We start from the raw sequence: 27,260 nt of genomic DNA on the forward strand, positions 1-27,260 counted from the left end.
CTGTTCTACAGACAGAGGATAAATTCATGAAGGGATTGGCAATGTATCTTATGGCCTTGCTAAGCCTTGTCTCCCCAGGAACTAAGATTGCTGAGAACTTGCCTCATGTCAAGATGAAGAAAAGACTTCCATTTGGGTATTAAGTCCTGTGTTTAAACTTGATGTAACTCTGGGGTAGATTCAATTGTGATCCAGGGGTGGGGAACTTTTGACCTTATGTTTGGGAACTAATCTCCATTTGAGAAGAGGGGCTTTGTGGTGGACTTAATTAAGGTATAGCCTAGGGGTGGAGAAACAGAGACTTTGTAATTGATTGAATGATTGGAAGGTCCTGGGGTGGGGTAGTACTTGGAGATTATTTAATCACACTTAGTAAATGCTGTATTTTGAATGATGTCATGTTTTGATCTTCTCTGTTCTTGGTTGGTCACTGAATAAAATGGAGAGCACCTATGCTGGTATTCTGAACCTTGGGAAATTGCCTTTCCTTGGCATTACATTACAAGAGGTGAGAGAGGAATATAATGAGAGAAGGAGATAAGGAGAGATAGAATAGGGTAAATTATCTCATATAAAAGAGGCAAGAGAAAACTGTTACAATGGAGGGGAAGAACAGGAAGGTGAAAGAGAAAATGGGTTAACCTTACCCTCATTGAATTTGGCTTAAGGAGGGAATAACAAACACATTCAAATGGGTATCTTACCCTACAGGAAAACAGAGGGGAAGGGGATAAGAGATAAGAGAGGGGTTGATAGAGGGGAGAGCAGATTGGGCGAGAGGGTAGTTAGAAGCAAACACTTTTGAAAAGGGACAGGGCCAAAGGTAAAAATAGAAAAAGTGTGGGGCAGGATACGATGGAGGGAAATATAGTTAGTCTTTCATACTATATCTACTATGGAAAAGTTTTGTGTAACTACACATGTAAACATATATTGAATTGTTTGTCTTCCCAGTAGTGGTGGTTGATGAGGGAAGAAGGGAAAGAATCTGGAAATCAAAGTTTTAAAAACAAATGTTAAAAGAGAAAGAGAAAAGAGAAGGAAAAAAATGTTTACATGCAACTGGAAACAAGATATGTAGGTACTATGGGATAGATATCTATCTTGCCCTCCTAGAAAGTCAGAGGGAGAATGGGAGAGGATATAAGAGAGAGCAGATTGGGGGAAGGGTATTCAGCAGGCTTGCTATTTTGGGGTGGGGAAAGATGGGGAGAAAATTTGTAACTCAAAATCTTGTGGAAATGAATATTGAAAACCCAAAATAAACAAATTAAAAATTTTAAAAAAGAAATAGCAAGATTTGCTAACAGAATTTTTACCAAAATGTAAGATGAGAGAAATTGAGAAAACCAGTATTGAACTACAGTTCTGAAGTTTGGTGATGGGAAGGATGGTGTTTTCCTTGACCAAGATAAGGTCTGGAAAAGTCTGTTAAAAGGGGTGGGTTAAGGAGAAATAAAATGAGTCCTGCTTTAGGAAAAAAAAAATAAATAAAATAATGCAAAAACAGTTGGAAGCAAAGCCTCAAAGAAAAATGGTAATTGGACCCAAGGCCAACAAATTTTAAAAAAAAAGAGTTGATAGAGGGGAAATTCAAAAAACAATGAGAATGTTGCAAGAAAATTGTAAAAAAAAAAAAATTAATAGCTTGGTAAAAGAGGGACAAAAAATTGAAGAAAACATTTTTTTTAAAGTATTGTGGGGCAACTAGGTGGCACAGTGAATAGAGCACTGGTGCTGGAGTCAGGAGGACCTGAGTTCAAATCCAGCCTCAGACACATAACACAAAAAAATTAGCCATGTGACCTCGGGCAAGTCACTTAACCCCAATTGCCCTGCCCAAAAAGCAAAAAAAAAAAAAAAGTTTTGACCTAACGGTACAAGAATTCACTTGAGGAAAAAAGTGCCTTTAAAAGCAGAGGAAATTAAATGGAAAAGAAAATACAAAAATTAACTGAAGAAAAGAACTCTTTAAAGAGAAGAACTGGCTAAATGGGGAGGAGATGGTAACTAAAGTTCACTGAGAAAATAATTCCTAAAAAATTAAAATTGGGGAAGTGGAAGCTATTGACTCCATGACATGTTAAGACACAATAATACAAAGTCAAAAGAATGGAGGAAAAAATAAAAGAAAATGTGAGATAGCTCATTGGAAAAACAACTGACCCAGAAAATAGATCAAAGACAAAACAGTTAAGAATCATTGGATTTCCTGAAAATCACAACAAAAAAATAAAAGAGGCTAGACATCATCTTTTAAGAAATTGTAAGGGAAAATTACCTGATTTCTTAGGTCCAAAGGGTAAAACAGAAATTGAAAGAATCCACAGATTTTTTGTGAAAGAAATCCAAAATGAAAATTCCTATGAATATTATAGGCAAATTCCAAAGTAGCCAGAAAGAAACAATTGAAATACCATGGAGCTACAGTCAGAAACACAGAAGATGTAGCAGTTTCCATGCTGAAGGAGCAGAGGGCTTAAAATATGATATTCTGAAAGGATTACAAGGATTACAACCAACAATAACCTACCAAGCAAAACTGAGTATAATCCTCCAGGGTAAAAACTGGGTATTCAGAGAAATAGAAGCTCTGTGGCTCTCCTGTGCATTGAGTAAAGCTACCATTTAGATTCTGGGATGATACTGAGCAGGAAGCCCTCATCTACTGCTACTTATTTATACTATATTTGGGATCATCATGGACATATAGATTTAGTACTTGATAGGACCTTCGAGATTATCAAATCCAAATCCCTTGTTTTATGGATAAGGAAGGCCCAGGGAGGCCCTGTGACTTGAGGTCTCACAGCTTGCAAATGTCTGGGGTAGGATTTGAATCCACATCTTCCTAGTCCAAAATTCTATCCATATTTATAATCTGTATAGGGCACCAGTGAATATATACAGTCCTAGGAAAAAATCATTCAGGGGAAGGGCACTCATGGTGAAAACATTTTTTTCTAAAAATCATTGTAACATGGACCTTTCCCTTCATTAATGTACAGTGAAGGAAAATTATTAAATAGGAAGATATAGACTGACAAATTAACCAAAAATGTACATTAAACTTACCCACCCTTCTCACAATCCCAAATCCCAAAATCCCTGCTCCTTTTCTTCCAGTGTTCCCTCCCCTGGCTCCCCTAACCCACCAAATCTCTCCCAAGGTCCTCTGCTATTACCCAGCCCCAAAACAGGCTTACCTTCTCCCAGAGAGGGAGGAACAGTCTTCTCCACTGGCCTGGTAAAGCAATCTGAGCTGTTTCTTTCACTTTTGCTTCCAAAACCAAAAGTTATTTATCCTTCACAATGCTCAGGGAGTGGCCTTAACCAATGAACTCTGGAGCCCTCCTGGGGCAGTATGCTATAATGAAGCCTTCTAACATGTGATGAAAAGATCAGCAGTGTTTCTGGATGATGGGGTGATCTCTTCAAGGCCTTCTTGTTGTTGTTCAGTCGTATCCAATTTTTCATGACCCCATTTGGGGTTTTCTTGGCAGAGATACTGGAATGTTTTTCCATTTTCTTCTCCAGCTCATTTTACAGATGAGGAAACTGAGGCAAATGGGGTAAGGTGATTTTGCCCAGGGTCACACAGCTAGTCAGCTCAGAGTCCGTTTTCTTGTATACATGCTGCTAAGAGCCTTACGCTGTGTGTTATTTCTGAATTTGCATATGGTTTTTTTCTTACAAATGAATCTTTGAAGGAGAGCAAAGGAAAGTTGGTCTTAGACAGGTATGAACAGAATCGGCAATTTCATAAGGACAGAGTTTTGGACTATAAAGATGTGGAATCAAATCCTACCCTTGACATTTGCAAGCTGTGAGGCCTCAAATCACTGGCCCTCCCTGGGTCTCAGTTTCCTCATCTGTAAAATAAGGGAAGGTCCCACAAAGTACTAAATCTACACTTCCTTGATGATCCTGAGGATAGTACACATGGGTAGCTGCCCTGATCCGCTTTATACCAGAATATAAATGGCAGCTTTTACTCAGTGCATAGGGGAGCCATAGAGTCAGCCCGAGAAGGCCAGGAGAAAAGGACTGCCCTTTGCCCCTAATTACCCCTAGTGCTTTAGGGAAAAGATCCATTGAAGAAAGAAAGAGAAAGTCTGAATGGTTGGCTGGCTGCCCAGACTGAGCCTCAGAGGGTGTCTGGGTATCCTCATCACTGATCTAGAGCCTGGGATGGGGAGTGGGGGGAGTAGGGTGAAGAGCTCAGCTTTCCAGGTTAAAACCAAGAATTTGGTCTGTAAAAATCAAGAGAAAGCGGGCCTTGGGGGGACAATTCATAAACTTTCTAGAGACTAATGGCTAAATTAGAATGGCAATTGCTTTCAAATTGCAGATTGCTCCAGTAGGAAAGCAAAGAAGATCTCAGGGCTGACAAGGCCAGGAGCACTTTCATTCAGGAGAGGAAATTACAGATCAGAAGCTAATTTCATGAGTTTGGGATTAGGTCAAATATAGCAGTAGGTTCTTGTTAAAAAAAGATATTTTTATTGATATCTTTTCTGTTTTCATCACCTACATGTCCTTGTCTCCAAACCCTCTTTCCCCTCTCTGTGCCTGAGAGCAAACCCTTAAGACATATGCATTAAAAAAAAGAAAGAAAGAAACAGAGGAAGAAGGAGGCAAAGAAATTCATCCAAACCAATCCACATATTGGAAAAAAAAATGTCATATCTCATGTTCCACACCTGTGAACATTGACCTCTTGTTATCTTTTTCAGGTCAAACTTGTTATTCATCATTTTATATTACTCAGCTTTAATTCCTTTGTGATAGTTGTTATTTCCATTTACTTTGGTGTAGTTATTAAGGTTTTTTTTTTCCTGTTTCTCATTTCCCCTTTGTATCAGTTTCTGTATTTTCATGCTTCTCTGGATTGTGACCATTTTAACAGGATTTTACTGAGCCAGTCTCAAACCTGAGAATGACCCAACAGCAGAACAGAGACAAAGTGCCAGTAATCAGTAATTAATTCATTCATTTCATTACCAGAAGCAGATTTGCAAATCAGGAATTCTGATCAGAATTGCTGAAGTGAAGACAGAGATTATATATACAAATCACAATGGGAAGCAGGGTAGAGGGGACAGGTGGATTACAAACAATCATTATCCCAGAACCAAAGAGGTTTCCCATGACAAACCCACAAACCCCACAATACAGTAATTATGGAATCAAGTCTGTGAAGGGTATGGGGATCCCAAAAATCCCCTACCCCCCCCCCACAAAAAAAATTAAAAGTCAGAGGTATCTTGAGGAAAGAACAGGAGTTTTATTCAGTTCTCATGAGAAGAAGGAATCCTTTCCACCAGTCACACAATGAGGAGTGTTACAGAAGCCGGAACAAGAATTTATACCCTAATATGATCAAGCCCCCTACCACCAATGTCCCTTCTCCCATTGGCTGAGAGGCGGGCTTACAGTTTGGGCACAAAATATCCTCCAAAGATAAGGAACAAAGAAGCCCACCACTATCTCTCAGTGGCAGGAAAGAAGGCTTACAAAGAACAAGGAAATAGGGGGTATCTACACTAAATGTACCTATCCTTATTTGGCAAAAGCCCAAGTGAAGAAGGGGAAAAGGCTCTAAGAGATTCCTAAAATTCCTGAAGGGCTTAGGGCTGGTTGACAGCAAGAGAAGGGGGGAAGGGTCCTAGGTTGTGTAATTTCCTAGGAAACTCAGTACTCAGGTCTGTCCAGTCTTGCAAATATCTGTGTCTAGTTTCGAGGTAGTTTCTCTCCCTTCTCCTCATTCTGAGGAGTCTTCACAGAGGGTGCAGACAGAGAGTGTACCCCACTCATATCTTTGGGGTTCCATGACCACCACCCCACCTCCAGCGTATAGAGCTAGAGTTCTATGGGAACAGGTTCTACAATCTTTGATTCACTTCATTTAAGGTACATAGGCACAAGAATGCAATGATGGTGGGAATGTTATCAACGGTTTGATTAACCATTTCAAACTGTCTGACTCCCAGTCTATTAGTATATTTATTATGTTTCACATCAATAAATATGAAAATTATAATTCCCTATTCACCACTGTTTCCTATAGCACAGTAATATTCTATTCATTCATCTTTCACCATATGTTTAGCTATTCCCCAATTAATGGGAAACTTGTTCCTAGTTTGTTGCTACTGCAAAAAGTAGTGGGATCGGGGCAGCTAGGTGGCGAAGTGAGTAGAGCGCAGGCCTTGGAGTCAGGAAGACCTGAGTTCGGATTCGACCTCAGACACTTAGCAAATACCTAGCTGTGTGACCTTGGGTGAGTTACTTAATCCCAATTGCCCTCCAAAATGGAAAAAAAAAAAGTAGTGGGATGTTCTTTAGGGAAATGTCTTTCTGTGATTGGAGAAGGAATTGCCCTTCTTTGCTCTATGGATACTTCTGTACAGTAATTGTCATTAGTCAGTAGAATCTTGGGATTATAGAATTTATTGCTGAAGCTGACATTACAGATCATCAAATCCAATTTAAAGATTTATAGAGAAAAAGGGGAGGCATAGCAAGATTTGCCCCGGGGTCTTAAGCCTGTAAGCAGCATACCTGATTGAACCCAGTTTCCTTGATTACCAACTTGGCCCTTTTCCCTAGCTAGTACCCTGCCCCTGTGGAACAATGATGAAGAAACATTAATATATTCTGCTTTTTTTAGATTCCATGTAAACCATAACCTTTTTTGTTTGGTTTATTATTTACAGATTCCAATTCCTTTGTAGCAATCCCCTCAGGACCTGCCAATCTCAATATAATTTCAGGTATCCCGAGGGCCACAACTTTACTGGCTCAGTTAGAGACATTGTCCTATTTGGGCATGGTGTAGCCATTTCTTTTGCTCTGCTGGATCTTTTTACTTTCACATATAGCTCTCACTCTCATTCAATCAAACATCTGATCTACTATGTGCCAGGTAATGCGCTAATCAATGGGAATACAAAAAGAGGTAAATGACAGTTCTTGATCCCAAGGAGCTCACAATCTAATGGGAGAGAGCTGAAGCAAACAAATATGTACAAACAAGCTGTATACAGAATAAATAGGAAATAATTATGAGAAGGAAGGCACTAGAATTAAGAGGGGTTGCAAAGGCTTCTTGGAGAAGATGAGATTTTAGTTGAAGTTAAAGAATTATGGGGAGACCAGTAGATAGAGATGAAGGAGAGCATTCCAGGCATGGGGGACAGCCAAACAAGTCAGTTCCCCTAGTTCAAGGCTGGTTATCTAAATCTCCTCCTCAGGATTCTGGAGGTTACCATAAGTGGTTAGGGATATCTTCAAAATGCTGTTGGTTTGAGACACCTCCATTCCAGAATATTCTCCCCAATATCAGTCTCACAATTACTATAAACATCTTCCATATACCACTGATTAACCCAGTGATGGTTGTCCCTTTAGTCAATTAATATTAGTTAGCTTTTACAAATGGATACTTTATTGAAAAGCAATAGCATGAAGTGAAATATTAAAACATCTTTCAAGGATTTATGACAAAAAGATCATAACTCAATGGAAAAAATTTATATAAAAGATCCAGAAGAAATATAAAGAAAACATTGAGGACTAATTATAAAGGACTCATTAAAGTCAAACTGTGTATTTCTTATATATGAAAATGTTACCAATATTCTTTAAAATGTCATTATTACTAGAGTAGTTTGGAAGGAAGATTAGCCTGAGTTGTATATGATGGGGTGATTCCAAAAAACAAAACTGGGTAGAGAAAGATGAAAAGAAGCAATTGTCTCATAAAAATGAAGTGTGAAAGGAAGAACTGATACAGGAGAAGCAGGTGGAGAACTGGTAATGTTGGAACATTACCCTCAGGGATTCTGGGTTGAAGAGGAAACAGCATATATATCTGGAGGGATGAGAGGACTAGGGGCAGGGTGGGGGGGAATTTTTAGTAAGATGTGTAGATTAAGTTTTAGGAGGTTGATGGGAGAAAATGAGAAAGACTTTTAGAAAGGTATGAACCCAGTTTCCTTCCTAGTTAAGATTTAGGAGGGGGAGGGAAAGATAAAGGAGGGACTCTTAGAGAGGTGGATACAACAAGGAAAAGAAAAGGAAGAAAAGGAGATAAGGCAACTGGAATAGAGTAAAAAGAGAGACTGAAAAGGACAATAGTGAGTAAAAATGAGATGGAGGGAAATTCATAAATAATAATTTTAACTTTGAATGTAAATGGGATACTCAACCATAAAATGGAAACAGAAAGCAAAATGGATTAAATATCAGAATTCAACAATATGTTCTTTTTTTAATAGTTCCCTGTTTTATTGCAATACATCAAAGTCAGGCTAATATTAAGTCTGTCACTAACATAAAGTATTGGAGAGGAACTCATTCATTACATTTTGGACTGTCCCATCTTAAATATTTCTGTACAAAAGAACCCACATCATTGTTTGGTAGCAGAGAATCTCTTACAGAGTCCCCTACAACATCAAGGACATCAATCCAAAAAAATAAAATAAAATAAAAAATGATAAGAGGCCAAAGCAGTATCTTTTCCTCCTCCACACAGACTTGTCAGCTTTTATACTCTAAACAAAAAAGTAATGACATTTAGGTCAACAATATGTTCTTTACAAGAAACACATTTAAGAATGAGACACATAACAGAGTTGCAATGGAAAGTTGGAGTAGAATTTGTTATGCTTCAGCTGATGCAAAAAAAAAGGCAAGCATATTCATTATGATCTCAGATAAATGACTAAATGGCTAAAATAAATTTAATTTTAAAAGATGATCAGAGTAACTAAATTTTGATAAAAGGTACTATAGACAATAAAGCAATATTCATATGGAACATATATCCACCAAGTACTGTAGCATCTAAATTTTTAAAAGAGAAGTTAAATTAATTACAGGTAGAGATAGAAAGTAGTACTATAATAGAGGGGGACTTTAATCGTCCATTCTCAGAACTAGATGAATCTATCCAAAAATTAAATAAGAAAGAAGTCAAGGAAGTGAATAGAATTTTTTATATGCTAGATAGTATAGCTATCTGGAAAAAAAAGTTCAATAGAAATAGAAAGGAATACACCTTTTCTCAGTGGTTCATAGTACCTTTACAAAGATTAACTATATATTAGGGCAAAAAAATTATAATTCAAAGCAGAAAAATAGAAATATTAAAAGTATCCTTTTCAGATCACAATGCAATAAAAATTATATTTAATAAAAAAAACATGGAAACATAAATTAAAAACTAACTGGAGATTAAGCAAATGAATCATAAGAATGAGTGGGTTTAAGAACAAATCATAGGGCAAGGGTAGGTGGCACAGTGAATAGAGTACGGGCCCTGGAGTCAAGAGGCCCTGAGTTCAAATCCGGCCTCAGACACTTAACACAAAAACTAGCCATGTGACTTTGGGCAAGTCACTTAACTACAATTGCCCTCCAAAAAACAAAACAAAACAAGAACAAATCATAGAAACAATCAATAATTTCATTAAAGAGAATGACAATAATGAGACAACCTATCAAAACCTATGGGATACAGTAAAAAGCAGTGCTCAGAGGAAAATTTATATTTCTATATGCTTACATCAATAAAATAGAGAAAGAGCGGGTGTGTAAATTAAAAAGCTAGAAGAACAAACTAAAATCCCCAATTAAACACTGTTAGAAATTATAAAAATTAAAGGTGAGATTAATAAAATTGAGGTTAAAAAAACATTGAATTAATAAATACAACATGAAGTTCATTCCATGAAAAAATAAAATTGATAAACCATGGGTTAATTTGATTTTTTAAAAGACAAAATCTCTAGTATTAAAAATGAAAAGCATAAATATTCCACTAACAAAGATTAGAGGAATTATAGTTATTTTGCCCAATTATATACTTCCTAAATTTAACAATTTATGTAAAATTGAAGTATATTGACAAATATATAACTTGGCCAGATTGGCAGAAAAGGAAATAGCTTACCTAAATGTAAGCAGCCACTACCTTTTCCAAACTAAGGGCCAGCCCTAGGTTGTGTTCTCAGGAGGGATTGAAGATACCAGAGGGGAGGGAGAGAAATGACTTATAGTTTATTTGAAGATGGTGGTGCTCACAGGCAGCTACCAGGAGGAAGAAAGCTGGCTCCTTGTCAGCTGCTGCTCATCAAGCCAGCAGTCCTGTGAGAGATGCCCGAAACTGGACTGTGGCCCTCAGCACCTCCTCATCTCCCACCAGCACTGAGCAGCCTCTGAACCAAGAGGCCCCGAGGCAGTTCCTGATTTCTCATGAGACAAGAGGCACTTGGAACTCACACTGTCCCTACCAATTCCCCCTTTTTGTTTTTGGAGTATCAGCCTGAATCATTGCTAAGTTGTTATAAAACATTTTAGCCAAGCAGAGGAGGGTCACAAAACAATAATGTGCCCACCGCTATTTCATCTCCCAGGGCCACCATGGCTTTGGTGAGATCCCTCAATATTTTACACACATTCTTAGCTGGGTCCTCCACAAATAGTTCATACAGACATAAGAGAAATAGAGGAGGTTATAAGATTGTCCCATAACTCCCATCACTTTCCAAAGTCCCATCCAAGAGTGGCCCTTCTGGGGTACCCACACGGGCAGAGGAACAGAGTCTGTCAGGTGCCAAGGTTGGAGCTCACTGTGCTTTGTCGTTGCAAGTCCTCCAGTGAGTGGCACAAGTCTCTAGCAAAAGAGTGGGTTTTACAAACTGGGCTTCCCCCATACAATGGGGAAGAGAGGAATTACAGGGCGTCCCCTGTATTCCAAACATTGTGTAAGCCAATTCCAGGTCAACGACCTCCTCCCCCCAGAGCTACCACCCTCAGCCAGGGTGGCTCCAACATCACTGGGCCATCTGTGTTGTTCCACATGAGCAGGTGGTGAGATGGAGAGCATGGTGAAGGCAACATCTCTTGGTGATTCATCTTGTGTGGTCTCCACTGCCGTAGGGATGGTCGTTTCCTCTTCCTCTTTGGAGTCACTGATAACTGGGATAGCTTTTGCAAGAACCCACTGGTGACCTTGACCTGTGGAAATACAAGCATACCCTGGCCCCCCAGGTTATAAGGGCACAGGGGCCCTCCCAATTACCAGCAGGTGTTCTCCACAAAACCTGCCTTTGCATCAGACAATTGTCTTATACATCTGTCTCTCCGTTTTTGTTTTCTGAGATAGTTTTTTATAGTACAATTGGCCCATTTGACATTTAGTTGTAGTGGGGGGAAGGGAGGGTAGAGCAGAGAATATATGGATGAACAGCCATGAACCACAGCATCAGTGAAAACATTTGGGCCATTGATGGGTTCCATTAATGCCATGTTCTGTCCATGGCCAATTTGTTCTTAAGGACAGTGCTCTTAAGCTACTGCCTCCTTGTAGATCTCCAAAGGCTAAGAGCTCTGCCCAGCCTGGCTGAGTAGCTATCCAGGAGTCAAGTCTGTCTTTTCGGACATTTACCCACTGTACTGCCTGAAGGCCAGACAGTTGAGTTGCTCTCAGTGATAACCTCTGGCTTATAGAAGAACTAATCCAAATAAAGTTTTTTTCACTAGTTTCCTCCTTTCTACATATAGTAATCAATTTTAGGCTTTAGCATTTAAACAATAAAGTAACTTAGGTAATAATTTCCATAAGTAATAGCCAAATTATTTTAGTTGTAATCTTTTAACTACAGGTAAAGATGTAAATAACTGAATTCCTATATAGCATATATAAACATTATAAAACGTTAAGTGACATAACTGTTTTTACACAAACTTTTTCTCTATCTTTTAGTTCCAACAAAATTCAAATTTAAAATTTGCTTATCTAACACTATTTTTGGCTTATAATGATCCCCACATGACATTATGACATCAATTTTATTTTCAAATCATCACTAGCAAAACTAATGAAAAAAATTGAACTTATCAAGTGCAGAGGTTTTTCTCCTCTCCTCAAGGCTGCAGATCTTGATAGTGGACATAAGGGTTTGAATTGGAGAAGTCTACCTGCTTGCTTAAAGGTGTGGGCTTCAGGGTGCCTCAGGGCTGTTGCCAGTGGGGTCTTTGATAAATTTATTGTGTTTCCTCCCTTTTGTCAGATTGGGGAGGGTAGCTTAAATTCCCTATTAATCTTTAGTGCTCTCTTTTAGCCTAATCTGGGAGGAGAGGCTTTAATGAATTTTGTAAAAATGTTTTCAGCCAATTATGATTTGTACTTTAGTGTTAATAAGTTCAAATTGATTTTTAGCCCCATTCTAATACACAAATTTTTTTCTCTAATAGGTGATGCAGGAAAGGGTGAAATGCTCATCTGTTTGCCACTTTGATCTGAGGGGCAAAGTCCCTTATCTTATCTCCTTGTCCACATCCAACTTGGCCAAAGTTGAGTTCAAGAAAGAGATCATTAAGCTTTTAAAAACCTTAAGCCTAGGAAAGTTGAAGTCCAGCTGCATTTTAAATCTTACAGAATGACAAATTACTCTCACTCATTCCCACAAAAACACATAAACAAAACAGAGATACAGAAAATAATAGAATGGATCCAAAAGCTTACAGAAACAGTAGGAGATCTCCTGAAAAAATCAAACAGTTGCTTGGCACTCCAGGCCAGGAAAGACTTACTGACACTTTTCCTTTTATCTGTTTCTAAGAGACAGCTAAATTACTCCAAATGTTTGGAGCCTCCTTTGACACTTTCTTTTCTAATGTTAAACATATCATTAACATATTCCATAGAAAAAAGGGCAGAAATGTGAAATACTAGAGTCCTTTTTCCATAAATCTCTCACTCCTCTGTCTCTTGGCTGGTTCCCAATTTTCTTTTACCGTTCTTTTTAACAGTCTTAGATAATATTCCCAGTTTCTACCAAGACCGGGCTCACCTGCTTATTGTTTTTAGTCCCTCATCTACCACTTAGCTTGGTGACTCTTTTAGCCCTAAAACTGCTGAAAGCTTTTCCCTAGAGGTCCCAGTCTGTATTTATCCTAAAGGGTGAAACTTTATGTGCCAAATCAATGGATGTTTTGACATGTTTAAGCTGCACCTTTGCTCCTTGTTTCTTTCTCTTCTACATGCAAGGGGTATTCTAATAAGACTAGCAATGGGGCTGCCTTTATCTATGCACCAGGAAAGCCAAGGAATAAGTGGTAGCTGGAGGAATGAGCAGGAAAGGAATGTGAAAGTCAGTTCCTGCCACAGGGTGTGCGAGATCGGCCACGCCCTCCTCCTGCTCCTGGAATCTCCCGGTCGCACAATCCTTCTCGAAATGCCCTGGCTTCCTGAATTTGAAACAGTTTCCTTTAGCCTTTGTAACTGGAATTCTGCTCCAAGCCTAATGGGCACAGGGAGAAATATTCAAATAAACTCCCTCAGTGAAACCCAGCTGCTACCGTAAGCAATGTCAGCCTGAGGGACTGTGCCAATCAGTTGTTGGAAGACAATTTGCATATTAGGCCCCGGAGCTAACCTTGTGGCAAGCAGCCTAAAATTGTTCTGTAAATTCTGCCATCCAGAACACAACTTGTCCAGCGTCAGTATCGCCTAAGCCAAGGCTTTACAAAAACGAATACAAATAGTGAGGTGGGGCTGTACTTAGGGACAGACTCTTTTAATTGCTTTAGCACCTTGAATGGAAATGACTCACGTCTCCACCTCTTTTGCCCAGGGTTGAAAAGATTACGTTCTTCCTTTCTCTCTGGGGATGGATTCCTGCTTGAGCCACCTTCACTAGGAAGGGATGGACCCATTTGACGGACCTCCCTCCCATATCCTCCAAAGGCATCTCTTACTAGGTGGTATAAGACCCTGAAAAAAGTTTCTCTCTCTCCTGGTCTCACTATAGTCGTTTTTTGTCCCATTTTTATACTCACTATTCTCCGAGACCTTTGTTGGTCCTGGTCACCACACAAACTTTTGCTCAGGTATCCATGATGGAGCCACTGGAAGCAGGGATGTTCATAACCCGAGTATCTTGGGGAGCACCGGAGTGATCCTGGCGTTCTTCTTCGGCCCCACGTTCAGGTGCCAGCTGTAAGCAGCCACTACCTTTGCCAACCTAAGGGCCAGCCCTAGGTTTTATTCTCAGGAGGGATTGAAGAGACCAGAGACCAGGGAGAGAAATGACTTATAGTTTATTTGAAGATGGTGGGGCTCACAGAGGAAGTCTGCTAAGAGGAAGAAAGCTGGCTCCTTATATAGAGAGCATGATTCAGACATGAATTCCTTGTGCCTGGAGAAGGTGAACCAATGGAGGGGGGCTGAACCAGCCATATCAGCTGCTGCTCAGTGAGCAGGCAGTCTCGTGAGAGACGTCCTCCTGAACCTGAAACTGGACTGTGGCCCTCAGCACCTCCTCATCTCCCACCAGCACTGAGCAGCCTCTGAACCAAGAGGCCCCAAGGCAGTTCCTGATTTCCCATGAGTCAAGAGGTGCTTGGAACTCACACTGTCCCTTCCACCTAAATAGACTTATTTAAAAACAATAAATGAAACATACTATAAATGAGCTTCCAAAAAAAAAGGCACCAGTTCCAGATGCATTTATAAGAGAATTCTATCAAACATTAAAAGATCAACTAATTCCAATATAACAGAAATTATTTGGAATAATATGCAAAGAAGGGACCCAAACAAACTCCATTTATGGAACAAATATGATAATGACACCTAAACCAGGAAGAGTAAAATCAGAGAAATTATAGACCAATTTCATTAATGAATAGGGATGCAAAAATTCTAAATAAAATACTAGCTAAAAGATTACAACAATCAACAAGATATTACAAAGATTACACATTATGACCAACCTGGCTATATACCAGAAATGCAGGTATGGCTTAACATCAGAAAAACTATTAACATAATTAATTATATCAGTAATGAAACTAATAAAATCTTATGATTATATCAGTAGATGCAGTAAAAGCATCCCCTCCTTTTCCGGTTCTTTGCAATCACAAAAAGACCTGCTATAAATATTTATATGTAAAAAAAAATACATATATATATATATATATACAGGTCCTTTTTCTTTTTTAAAATGTCTTTAGGATACAGACCACAGGTATACACAATTTTATAACCCTTTGCTTTCCAGTATGGTTGGATCAGTTCACAACTCCACCAAAACTGCATTAATGTCCCTACTGTTCCACATCCCCTCCCACATTTATCATTATACTTTTGTGTCACATTAGTCAGTCTCATAGGTGTGAAGCGATACCTTAGAGTTGTTTTAAATTCCATTTCTCTAATCAATAGTGATTTAGAGAATTTTTTCATATGACTATAAATAGCTTTGGGACTTTTTTCTTGAAAATATCCTTTGATCATTTATCAATTGGTCAATGACTCCTAGTCTTATAAATTTGACTGAGTTCTCCATATATTTGAGAAATGAGACCTATATCAGAAAAATTTGTTGCAAAGATTTTTTTCTCTCGGTTTGTAGCTTCCATTCTAATCTTGTTTCCATTGGTTTCCTTTGTGCAAAAAACTTTTTAGTTTGATGTAATCAAAATTATCCATTTTACATATAATGCTCTCTCTCTATTCTTTGGTCCCAAATTCTTCCCTTATCCATAGATCTGACAAGTAAACTCTTCCGTGTTCTCCTATTTTGCTTATGATGTTTTAGCTGCAGTTAAATGGCAAACTTCTCCAGTATCTTTTCCAAGAGAACCCCAAATGGGGTCACAAAGTGTTGCCATGACTGAAACGACTGAACATGAAATCATCTAACCAATTAATATCAGATAACGTTTATGAAGATATTTACTGAGAAGGTATAGCAAGGACAGAAATTAGAAAACATTTCTTCTCAATACTCTTCCGTATAATAGCTCTGTTCTTGGGAAGAGTGGCCTTAACCTCAAAGCAGTTTATACTAAACATTTTCACCCCTAAGTTCACTTGTGAATGGTGAAGCCAATGGATAAATTGTGGTTACTCCCTCCATTAGAACAACTGCTATGCCAGTCAAACACTTCTCACTCAGGACTCTGTTCCCCACCAACCTCATTTGTCTGCAAAATATGACATGGAGTCCAGCTCCCAGGCTTTTGGTGACTTCCTCTCCCAACCTTTCGAAGTTCACAAGATTGCGGTCTAATAGTCCTTCACCTAAGAGCAAGAAAATACTAAGAGGCAAAGGATATAAGCCTCATGAAACCAGGTGGGAGCTAGGTAGCTGGCAGAAGGAGGCACTACCCCTATTGCTACACCTTTTTCTCAGCAATAGCATGACTGGGAAACTCTTAGCTTCACAGGAGCTTTGGGTTAGAGATGGGCTCAGGTCCATCTCTTGCCTAGAAGAGGCTCATATCAACTCATCCTCCTTGCTCACCATCAAGAAAAGGAAAAGAACTGAGCTGCCTGCATGGCAGTCTTTTGGACACATTCTCATATCCACTCCAGCAGCATGTCAAAAATCAGTCTATGTTAATTGTTTTCAGTCATGTCCAACTCTTGGTGACCTTAATTGGAGTTTTCTTAGCAAAGATACTGGAATGCTTTGCCATTTCCTTCTCGAGCTCATTTGAAAGTGAGGAACTGGGGCAAATAAGGTGAAGTGATTTGCCCAGGGTCATATAGCTATTAAGTGTCTGAGGCCACATTTGAATTCATGAAGATGAGTCTTCCTGATTCCAAGCCCAGGGTGTTAGCCACTGGGCCACCAAGCTACCCCTCAGCACCATACCAAAAATTCATCTCTTTAAGAGGGTTCTGGGAACATAATGGAGTAGGTCAGAAAATTTTAGGCTCTCCAAATTTCCTACACACACAAAAAAAGACAGAATATTGCCTTAAAGTGAATGCAGATCAGCAGAGATAAGCAAGTTAGGGTAAAAGGTTAAAGCAAGTGTCCTCCTAAGACAACTGAAGAAGATCCTAGGTAAGACTTGACCTCCGGGGGTGGAGGTTTGGCCTGAGTAAAGTGCAAACACCTCTTAGCCACCTTCACTGAATCCGCAAACAATAAGCCCTGGGGGCAGCTGGGCTGGGAAGCAGCCTCAGCCTCAGAGACTTTCACCTCAAGGATTGGTTGGTTGTTGTCTTTCCTTCTTGAAGAGGATCAAAATGAGCTGTGGGCTATGCTAGACTTTAAGTTTCAATGTGTCCAACTGTGGTTAATCAGAACACTACAAGCTTGGAATTCTCTACCACGTGTCGGGCTCAAATAGTTCGTGTAAACATTTAGAGTGGATTCTCTAAAATTGTACATCTTGTGTTTCCTTTGAGCTCTTTCAATTCTACTTTGCTCATAGAGCACAGCACCTTTTCTGATGTGGGCATGCCATGCTGAGCAGCTTTGCACCAGCATCTCCCATGTCACAATCAGTTCAAAACTTCTTAAGAGAGACTTTGAGAGTGTCCTTGTATTGCTTTTTCAGACCACCATGTGAATGCTTGCCCTGTGGGAATTTTCCATAAAATAGTCTTTTTGATTTGCATTCTAACAACACGGCCAACACTGAGGTCCTTACTCAAACCACCTCAAGGATAATGTGGGGGTTGATGGCTGAGTAGAAGACTGAAGGACCTTCCACTATCAAGGGATGCCAAGAACAGCAGTATTAACCAGATGTGGTCCTAGAATATGCCTGGTGAGTGTGATAACAAAGGGACAGGGACCCTACTACTTACAGGCACTTGCAGGAGAGCAGAGTTGCTGGTTGCAGTTCCAGGGCAGAGAGGACAGTTGCAGTTCACAGCTGCAAGAGGGAGGATAGGGAGCAGGTGTTTGTAGGATAGTGTGACTGTGAGCCCTAGCCATGGACTAGAGTAGAGAGAAGTACCCAAGGTTTGGCCCTGGGACAGAGTTCAGAAAATAATAGTAAGAAGGACCTGAGGCTAGGGGCATCGTTCCCCACTAGCATTTGCTTATAATAATAATGAAACAAATGAAACAAAATGAAACAAAACAAAAATGAATGAGCAAAAGAGAAAGAATCCAATCATTAATATCTCTATGGGGACAGAGAATATGTGAGTTCATAATCACAAAATAGAGGAACTAAAAAAAAAAAAAAGCCACTCTTTTTTCAATGAGAAATATCAAATGACCAAAAGCCCAAAAAGTTCTTGGAAGAGCTTAAAGGGGACTTTCAGAATCAAATAAGAAAGATCAAGGAAAATTTAAGAAAAATAATAAAATCAATCCAAGAAAATTAATAAAATTATGAAAAGAAAGTCAGCCAACTAGAAATATAGAATCAAAAATTTAAGGAAAAAAAATATTTCCCTGAAAACTAGAATTGGGCAAGGCGAAATTGTCTGAAGTATAAGTAAAGCATAAGACACCAAGAAATAATAATAAAAATAATTTAAAAAAAATAAAAGAAAATGTGAAACATCTCATCAAAAAAATAACTGATCTGGAGAAGAGGTCAAGGAGAGAAAATATAAGAGTTGTAGGATTACCTGAAAATTGTGATCAAAAAAGGAAAATTGACATAGTATTACAAGAAATTATTGCAGAAAATTGCACTGAAGTTCTAAAACAAACAGGTAAAGCAAAAATCCACCGATCATTACCTAAAATAGATCCCAGGAGGAAAACTTAAAGGAGTATCATAGTTAAGTTCCAAAGGTCCCAGGTTAAGGAGAAAATATTGAAGGCAACAAGAAAAAAATTAATATCACAGAGGTACAATCAAGATTATACAAGACCTAGCAGCTTCTACATTGAAGCTATTTTTCATAGTGCAAAAGAGCTGGGGTTGTGACCAAGGGTAACTTATCCAGCAAAGTTCAGTAAAATCCTGAAAGGGGGAAAAAATGGATATTTAAAGAATTTAAAGACTTTCAGGTACTTGTGATAAAAAGAGCAGAACATAAAGGAAAAATAAATATATGAGATCAAAGAGAAATATAAGGTAAACATTAAAGACTAATTATAAGGGACTCAATAAGGTCAAACTCTTTACTTCTTTTATATGAAACTGTTATTAGAACTCTCAAGAATGTCATCACTATTCAGGTAGTTTGAAAGAAAGGCTTAGATTGAACTGTATGTGATGGGCTGATTCTAAAATATAAAACTGTGTAGGGAGAGATAAAAAGGGTAATTATCTCATACCAGTGAGACATGAAAGGAAGAATTGATATAGAAGAAACAAGGGGCGCATTGGTAGAAATGGAACCTTCCTCCTGGCTGGAGAACAAAAGAGGCTATGCATTCTCTTTCTCAGCCCTGTCATTAGAAGGCTTCTACTCCTTATTTGTAACTGAGTTAAGGTGATTGAATTCTCCTTTCCTTTTCTCCACATAAAAGCACAGATAAGATATTCCTATGCATTGTCAACATATCCCACTGAGTCTCTCTGACGCTGGGCCCAAACACAGGTACATTTTTTTTTTTAATTTAACCATTTCATTTATCCTTTCAATTCTCATCCTCCTATCTGATAACTAGCTCCAGGCTATTAAATTTTCTTTCAAGCTTTAATAAACCTCAAAAACCATTCAAGAGTAGAGTAGAACGCTAGTAAGGCCTGGATTCCTCTTCTATGTCCCAAAGTATAAGAGAAAGGTTCTTTAATAGACAGGTGAGCTCTCCATTGCTGGAGATCTTCAAGTGAAGACTAGACGGTGACTGTTTGCTAGGGATATTGTGAAGGAGGTACTTGTCTAGCCAGCCCTCTGAGGGCCTTTCAGCTCAGAGATTCTGACATTTTGTGATCCCATTAGGCTCAACCTACATAACAATAGCCAGGATAATTAGAAGCAGCAGACAATGAGAAAAGAGATCGTATATTTTGGGAAGAACCAGTCATAATTTCTGTGAATTGAAGAGAGTGTGGGTCTGAAGTGAGATTGGGAGATGGGATTTGTAGTTATGCTCAGGTGGTACAGTCCAAGAAGGTGGGTCCCTGAGAGAGTTCATCATGTGTGGCACTTTTCTCCTGGCATAAAGAGAATATAAAGAAATACTGGGTGTGTTCTTTTCTATGCCAGTATTGCCTGCTTTGAGGGAGATGGAACATCTATACCCAGGGTGGGGAGGTCAAGGTGGGGGAGAATTGTAATGATGAATTTCTACAAGAGTCAGCTGATCTAGCCTCAGAAAGATACTTTCTTGGATTCACTTTATAACTCTTAGAGATCTCTTTGTCTTTCATTAAGCCTCAGTTTCACCATCTATAAAATAAGGTTCACAGAATCTCAGATTTAGAAGACTCACAAGTCATCTACTACATGCTTTATCTTTAAGGAATTCCCTCTATGACACAAGCCAGTAGAGTTCTGAGAACTGTAATGATACTAATTTAAAGGAACCTACACACATTGTAATTTTTCCCATCTAGGTTAGAACAATGGGGATCACAGTGTCTTGGAGACTTTTCCAATGACGACGTCATGGGAGACTAGAGCTGGAAGGAACCACAGAGATCACCTCTTCGGACTTGTTTTCTCATTTACCAAAGGAGCCAGTTGGGCCAGATGAAGTGACTTGTTCTAGCCATAGAACTAGTCAGTGGCAGAGTTAGGATTGGCAGTTGGGGTTTCAGGCTCCTGTCTCTGACTTCCTTCCTCTCTATCATGTGCCTGAGTCCAGTCAACCAGTCCATGACTGGCAGAAGAGAGAAAATCACTAAAGAGGAACCTGACTGGGAAACTGGCCCAGACGAAAGTGGCCCAGAAACTGGCCCAGAAACTTGCCCCAATATGAGTTGCCATCCAACCAAGGGGTCTCTGACTCCTTCATCAGTACTGATTGTTGATGCTGCTCATATTTCCTCTGAATGCTCATCAGACGCTCTAGGGCAGAGAAGTCTTGATCTGACTCTGCTGATGCCATATTCTCCTTGCAGACAGCTCCCTTAGAATCCTGGCTCTGGCCTATTGATTCTTCTCCCAGCTCCTCTCTTAACTGCTGGATATTTTCCCGGATATAGTCATATACCTCATTTGAGTAGCAGCGGAAGTCATTTTCCCAAAGAACCCCATCTACCATCTCCATCAGTTCCATCAGTTGGGCCTCCTGTCCCTCCCCTTCAATTTTGTTGTTGAAACCACAGTGAAATCCTCTACACACCACATTCAGCCAGACCAAGCTTTTGTTCTTTGTTTCTTTTAAGTATTCCTTCAGAGTTTCTTCCCCTAAGTCTTCTTTCCTGGTGAAGACTAGGATGGTGTGAGACAAGATCCCCACTCCAAATATCTCCTGGATGCGCCTGAGGGCCTCCTTGTCCTCATTGGTGTAACGGCCCAACTGGATCACCAGGAGTAGGGCATGAGGCCCTGGGGAAGAGAGGGCCATACAGCGACAGATCTCCAGATCCTTATTTATTTGGGTTACAGAGGAAAAGATATCTGGGGTGTCAATGACAACAAGTGTTCTTCCATGCCATTCTCTGCTCTCTCTCTGGCAGCTCTCAGTCACTGGCCTGGAACTGAGCTCAGATGTAAAGGCTTTCTTGCCAAGGATGCTATTTCCAGTAGCACTCTTCCCGCTTCCCATCTTCCCTACAAGGATGAGCCTCAGCTCTCTCGGCATCCTTGGATCTGGAAAGCACCAACGTGAAAATGAGAGGGTCAGAATTCTGAAGGATTTAAACATCCCTTTCCTCTGTTGCCTTTAGCCAACTCATATTGAAAAACAAAAGTCAAGCAGCTGTCATTGATCTGTTTAACAGTTGGACCATGGGAAATCAAGATGGCCTTCCCATTCCTTTAAGCCCTGCACTAATTCCCTCTCCATCATGAAAATTTCTGATCTGTCTTATACCTTACCCAATGTGAGTTATCATTGGATTATTAACTTCCTGAAGGTGCAGGATGTCTTACACTTCTTTATACATCCCCAGTGCTTAGCAGAGCACCCTGACATAGTAGGCAATTAATAAACGCTTATTGACTGACTGACCCAATATAGTCAGGGAAACAGCATTACATGCTTAGTAAATTCCATAAGGATGATTGGCACCTTAGACAACTGACTAAACAGCTTTACAGCAGATTCTGAATCAGTATGGTTGACCCCATTAAGATGATGTTTGATACCATCATGATCACATCTGTTTATATTCTGTTATTGATGTTATGGGAAGAGAATGAATGGGACAATGATATCTAGGGTAAATTGGCATCCTGATTTACCTTGTGGAAGCAGATTTTAAAACTACTTTTCAGTTCAACTGAAAATATTAAGAAATAATATTTTCCATAGTACAAAATGGTTTCTAGACATTTGCCTTCGATAATGTATCTACCAAGGTCAAAGGCAAAGAGCCTGGGAGTAGGAATTGAGGGTGGTTTTCCAGGGCAATTCCAAATTATTAAATCACTCTCAGCCAATTAGATGGGGCAGAACAGTGATCCCAAAAAATTGTTTTGTTATTTTGTGACATTTTCCATTTTCAAAATTTCTGTAATTGTTACCTCAATGTTCTTGGGGCAGAGTGATGTCAAAGGAGATGGGGGTTGGGGAAAGGCAGGAACTATGGTAGTTTGAACTTTTCTTTCTCTAAGCTAGAAAAGTTTGGATTTAGATGAGTCATTAATTGAAATTGTTTCTTGTAGACATGTGCCTAAAACATGGAGTATAGTATTGATGTTTTTCTTTGACAACATGTTAACAATTATATGGTGTGTGTCTCATCAAAGAATTCTCAGTTCTCTAACAATGAAATGCTCTAAGAAGTACTTCAGACGGAAATGTACTGAAAAAATTAAATTCATTGGTGATTCATAATGCACTTTCAGTCATCATAATGCAAACTGTCACTGTAAGTGACAAAGAAAATTTGAGTTCTTTAAGTTTGGGGACTTAGAAGTGAATCATTTTCTGTGCATGCATTCTTCTGTGTTTTTCCTCATGCTCATCCTATTTTTCATATACTAAATGTCTCCTTAAGAATGACTTCTTTTGTAGAATCCTTAGAAGAACATTATTAAGCTGCTGATTTTTCCTTTTTTTCACTTTTGAATGCAAATTATCATTGTGACTATTGTTGCTGTTGTTGTTGTTACTGGTCCCCATCCTGACTGTATCATAGTCAAAGAGGTTATAGAAAATATTGCTTTCTCAAACACTGCTTTCACCAGGTCATTCTCTGCCCTAGAAATGAAAATTACTCTTTTGTATATCAAATGAAGTCCAAAGTCAAGTCCTTCAAAGATTTAGGTCTAGCATAGCTACTTCAGAAATTCTATCCTTCCACTCTGGTCAGTGAAACCTCCTAGAGTTCCCCTGAAAACGTAATGCCTCTCTGTTCATGTGACTCCCCTGAACCTGAATGAATTTACCTCCTAAAGTCTCCCTATACTCTGTCCAAATCCTGACTACCATTTGAGACCTAATGATAACTATAAGTGAGCTTCTTATGTAAAGTTTCCCCCAACCAGTAAACAATAGTGATCATTCCTTTCTGTGTTCTCTTTATGACACTTATAATCTGTGTTCCCTATTATGGCACTTTTTTATTGCATGCTATTTTCTCTATCTGTGTGTATTTTATCTCTCCCAAGATAGACTTCAGACCTGGGACCATTGTGCATGTGATAAGTGTACAAGAAATTATTCTGGAAGTTAGCCAAGAGAATTAAGAGCCACCAGGAAAGAATTAGCCCTACTCTGGTGCAAGTGTGCAGAAAAAGCAGAGATTGAAATGGATAAACTTGACTAGTCACAAGCTAAACTAAAGTCAGTAAAATGTACAATGTTGGTGGATCAAAAAAATCATATGATATAGAGACTATTAGAGTTAGATTGGACCCAATTTTTGCATGTGAAAGATGAGAAAAGTGAAACCAGAGAAGGGAAAAGATTTCATTCAATTCAATCATGGGAGTGGAAATTACGATCCAGGATACTGAAAAATATTGAAGAACATGAAGATCTGGCCATTTCTCTCTAGAACAGGAGTTGTTCACCTAGGATCTGTGAACATTTAAAAAATATTTTGAGAGATATTTTTCAATCTAATCAGCTTCCTAGGTGTTCCTATGTATTTTATTATATACATTAAAAGAATATTATGTGAGGTGATCAATAGGTTCCATCAAAAGTGATCCCCTGCCCAAGGATGTACATTCTTTCTCATCATCCCTTCTTCACTGTGGAAGTTATCTTCATTCTCTAGATTCTCTGCAAGTTTTTCCATCCATTCCAAAGACAGAGTTCCTGAAGGTGAAGTGCTGACCTCCCTCTTGGGGAAAATCTTCATCCTGTTCCTGGAGCACACCTAGGGTCTAAGACTATGTCTTGCCAATGACACTTGGCCAAAGGTTGCTGGAGTCAGGGCATCTTTAAAGCCCTTCTGCCTTTCTTCTCACTCTTCACCCAGAGTCAGAAGATCTAACCAATACAAAAAAAGATGAGGAAAAAGGAAAAGGAATTGTATAAAAGAGAAATAGAATAACTTAGAGGAATAGTTGGCAAAGGAACTCAGAGATATCACAATAATTCAGCCAGTCAGAGCCTATAGAGAATCATTATTAAAGACTCTAGGATGAGGAATCTCAGACCTCGCTGCATATCTTGACTCACTTACTATGTGTGACTCACAACACATTACCAAGTGATTAATTAATCTCCCTGGGCCTCATTTTCTTCACCTATAAAATGAGGGACTTAGCAGAGTAGATGGAGATCTATATTACCTTCCAACACTTAACCTCTGGTCCTATATGTGAGACATGGTACTGGTTACTGTGGAGCACTGAGAGGGGCATAGACCATGGATTTTCCCTCAAGGAGTTTGAACTCTAGTGGGGAAATGAGATTGACCCACAAAACGTGACAACAAAACAATCAAGGGCAGGATAAAATGAAATGCCAAACTGTAGGAGATAGATCCTAAGAGGACAATGGGAAAGAAAAGGTTGGTGAAAAGTTAGAAGGAAAAAGGCTTCATTTGGGAACATTTGTACATTCCTTCCAGTCCTCCCTCTCCCCTCAGCCCCCATTCTCTAGAGTTGCTTCATTTCATTTTCCTACCAGGGCTAATGGTAGCCTTCCCAAAGCTACAAAGTTGGTCTCCATTCTCGTGCACCATTTTGTCGATCTTCTCCAGAAGCCCATTCACTTGGAGTTCTTCTTCCTCTCCTGTGAGTCGATAATTGAAGGCATAGTACTGAAATCCACAGTTCCTAATGACTTTCTGAAGAGGTTTATCTGCAGTCTTTATGAACTCCATCAGGTCCCTGCCTGCCAGGTCTTCTTTCCGGGTGAACAGGATGATCACATGTCTCCTCAGAGCTTCTTCTCCAAAAAGCTCCTTGATGTTCCTCACCACTGTCTCATCTTCCTCTGTGTAGGAGCCCAGAGGGGTCACTAGGAGGAGGGCATGCAGGCCTGGGGAGCACAGAGAGGAGAGATGGCAGAGCTCTTTCTGGGAGTCCATCTGGGAAAAGATATCTGGAGTGTCAATGAGCATGACTTTTCTGTGTCTCCAGATCCGCTGCTCTGTCCTGCACACTTGGGTCACTGGCTGCTCACTGAGTCTGGACTCAAACACACACCTGGCCAGGATGCTGTTTCCTGCGGCACTTTTCCCTGAACCATGTTTCCCCACAAGAAGAATCCTCAATTCATCTATCTCTTTGTCCTGCTTGGGCTCTATCATGTGCCCAGACCCTGTTGGGGTAAAATAGACATGTTAATCAATAGTCTTTTCCTGCCAATAGCAATAGGGGTTAGCAGGATTTAGGCACAACTTAGGACCTGACAAGGGGACCTCATTTCACCATGGTCAAAACAGAGGCCATGAGAGTAGGTGAATCCTAGAATCTCACAGTCAAAAAGGGTCTCTAAAGTGTCATGAGGAAAATTTTAATTTCTTTTCTACTGGCTCTAGTACACCCTTTTTTTGGAAGGGGGAGGGAAGAAACCCATGTAACCTACTGAACCTTTTGGGAATTTACCTGATATTTCCAAAAGGAAAAAAACTAGGTAACAAGGCATCTCACAGGTAGACATACCTACTGTTTTTCCTCTTTATTGGCATAGGGAAACCTTTCAATTGGCCATTTGGGGTGACACCTGTCAAGGATTAGGCTTCAGGGAGCCTTGAGATGGATAACCTATTGTCTCCATTGAGCAATGGGGTGTCATAACACTGTTTGAATTAGACAGATGGAATGTTGTGACAGACAATGGACACAGTCTGGTAGGTTTTTATCCCAGGATGGTTGATATTGGACTGGGTCTAATGCATTAAATTTCAGTAGAGTCTATGAGTTCAGATGGGTCAAGCTTCTCCTTATGGAGAATAGGAGTCAGTATGGGAATAAGAGATCAGGACATCTAGGCAACTAATCTGAGTTCATTGTCATTAAGGATGAGAGCAAGGGGGGTTATTTCTTCATTGTCTATGTTTTAATTAGTCATAGACAAAGAAATTAGAGCATTCGTTTGTTCCCTGGAGGATTTATAATGGAGAACACAGAACATACCTGTTGACTTGACTTGACTTGACTTAATTGGACTTGACTTGACTTGATGCAATGTACCTGGAACAAAAGGAATACTGATCCTGAGAAATATTGAAGAAAATGAAGATCTGTGAACATTTTGAAAAATATTTTTAGAGTTATTTTTCAATCTAATCAGCTTCCTTTGTATTCCTATGTATTTTATTATATGCACTAAAAGAAAATTATATGAAGTGGTCAATAGGCTCCATCAGACTACCAAAAAGGATCCCCTGCCCTAGAGTGTACATTCTTTCTCATGATCCCTTCTCCCCTGCAGGGGTTATCTCCCTTTTCTAGAATCTCTGCAATTTTTTCCATTAATTCTAAAGACAGGTTTCCTGAAGGCAAAGTGCTGATCTCCCTGTTGGGTACACACTTCATCCTGTTCCTGGTGAACACCTAGGGTCTAAGACTATGTCTTGCCAATGACTCTTGGCCAAAGACTGTTGGAGTGGGGGCTTCTTTAAAGCCCTTCTGCCTCTTTCTTCTCACCCTGCTCCCAGAGTTCGAAGATCTAATCAATCTACAAAAAGCTGAGGAAGTAGGAAAAGAAATTGGATATAAGAGAAATGGAAGAACTTAAGGAAATAGCTGGCCAAGGGACTCAGAGAGACCACAATGATTCAGTCAGTCAGAGTCTATTGAGAATCTATTATTAGAGACAGTACATCAGGGTACAAAAACTCTAGGATGAGGAATCTCAGGATCTGAGTGAAAATCCTGACTTTACCACTTACTGTCTGTGTGACTCACAACACATTACCAAGTGATTAAGTAATCTCCCTGGGCCTCATTTTCCTCACCTGTAAAATGAGGGACTTAGCAGAGTAGATGGAGATCTATGTTACCTTCC

General features: G+C 39.5%; 1 protein-coding gene across 1 annotated transcript in view; it reads right to left on the reverse strand.

Moving 5' to 3' along the window:
* The window catches only part of LOC138158618 (uncharacterized), a 38,146-nt gene extending 11,705 nt beyond the window's left edge, over positions 1 to 26,441 (reverse strand). The window contains exons 1-6 of the mRNA XM_069084717.1: positions 26,387 to 26,441; positions 24,930 to 25,568; positions 20,581 to 21,493; positions 17,630 to 17,697; positions 10,800 to 11,028; positions 3,207 to 3,280 (exon numbers count right to left, since the gene is read on the reverse strand). Coding sequence (XP_068940818.1) covers positions 3,207 to 3,280; positions 10,800 to 11,028; positions 17,630 to 17,697; positions 20,581 to 21,493; positions 24,930 to 25,557 — 1,912 coding nt within the window. The 5' untranslated portion in view covers positions 25,558 to 25,568; positions 26,387 to 26,441. The remainder of the gene's footprint in view (positions 1 to 3,206; positions 3,281 to 10,799; positions 11,029 to 17,629; positions 17,698 to 20,580; positions 21,494 to 24,929; positions 25,569 to 26,386) is intronic.
* Positions 26,442 to 27,260: the final 819 nt, after the last annotated feature.

This window comes from Petaurus breviceps, unplaced genomic scaffold (assembly GCF_028583685.1).
Source record: "Petaurus breviceps papuanus isolate PSGF00001 unplaced genomic scaffold, PetGlider_PUasm1.0 115, whole genome shotgun sequence".
Classification (NCBI taxonomy): Eukaryota; Metazoa; Chordata; class Mammalia; order Diprotodontia; family Petauridae; genus Petaurus; species Petaurus breviceps.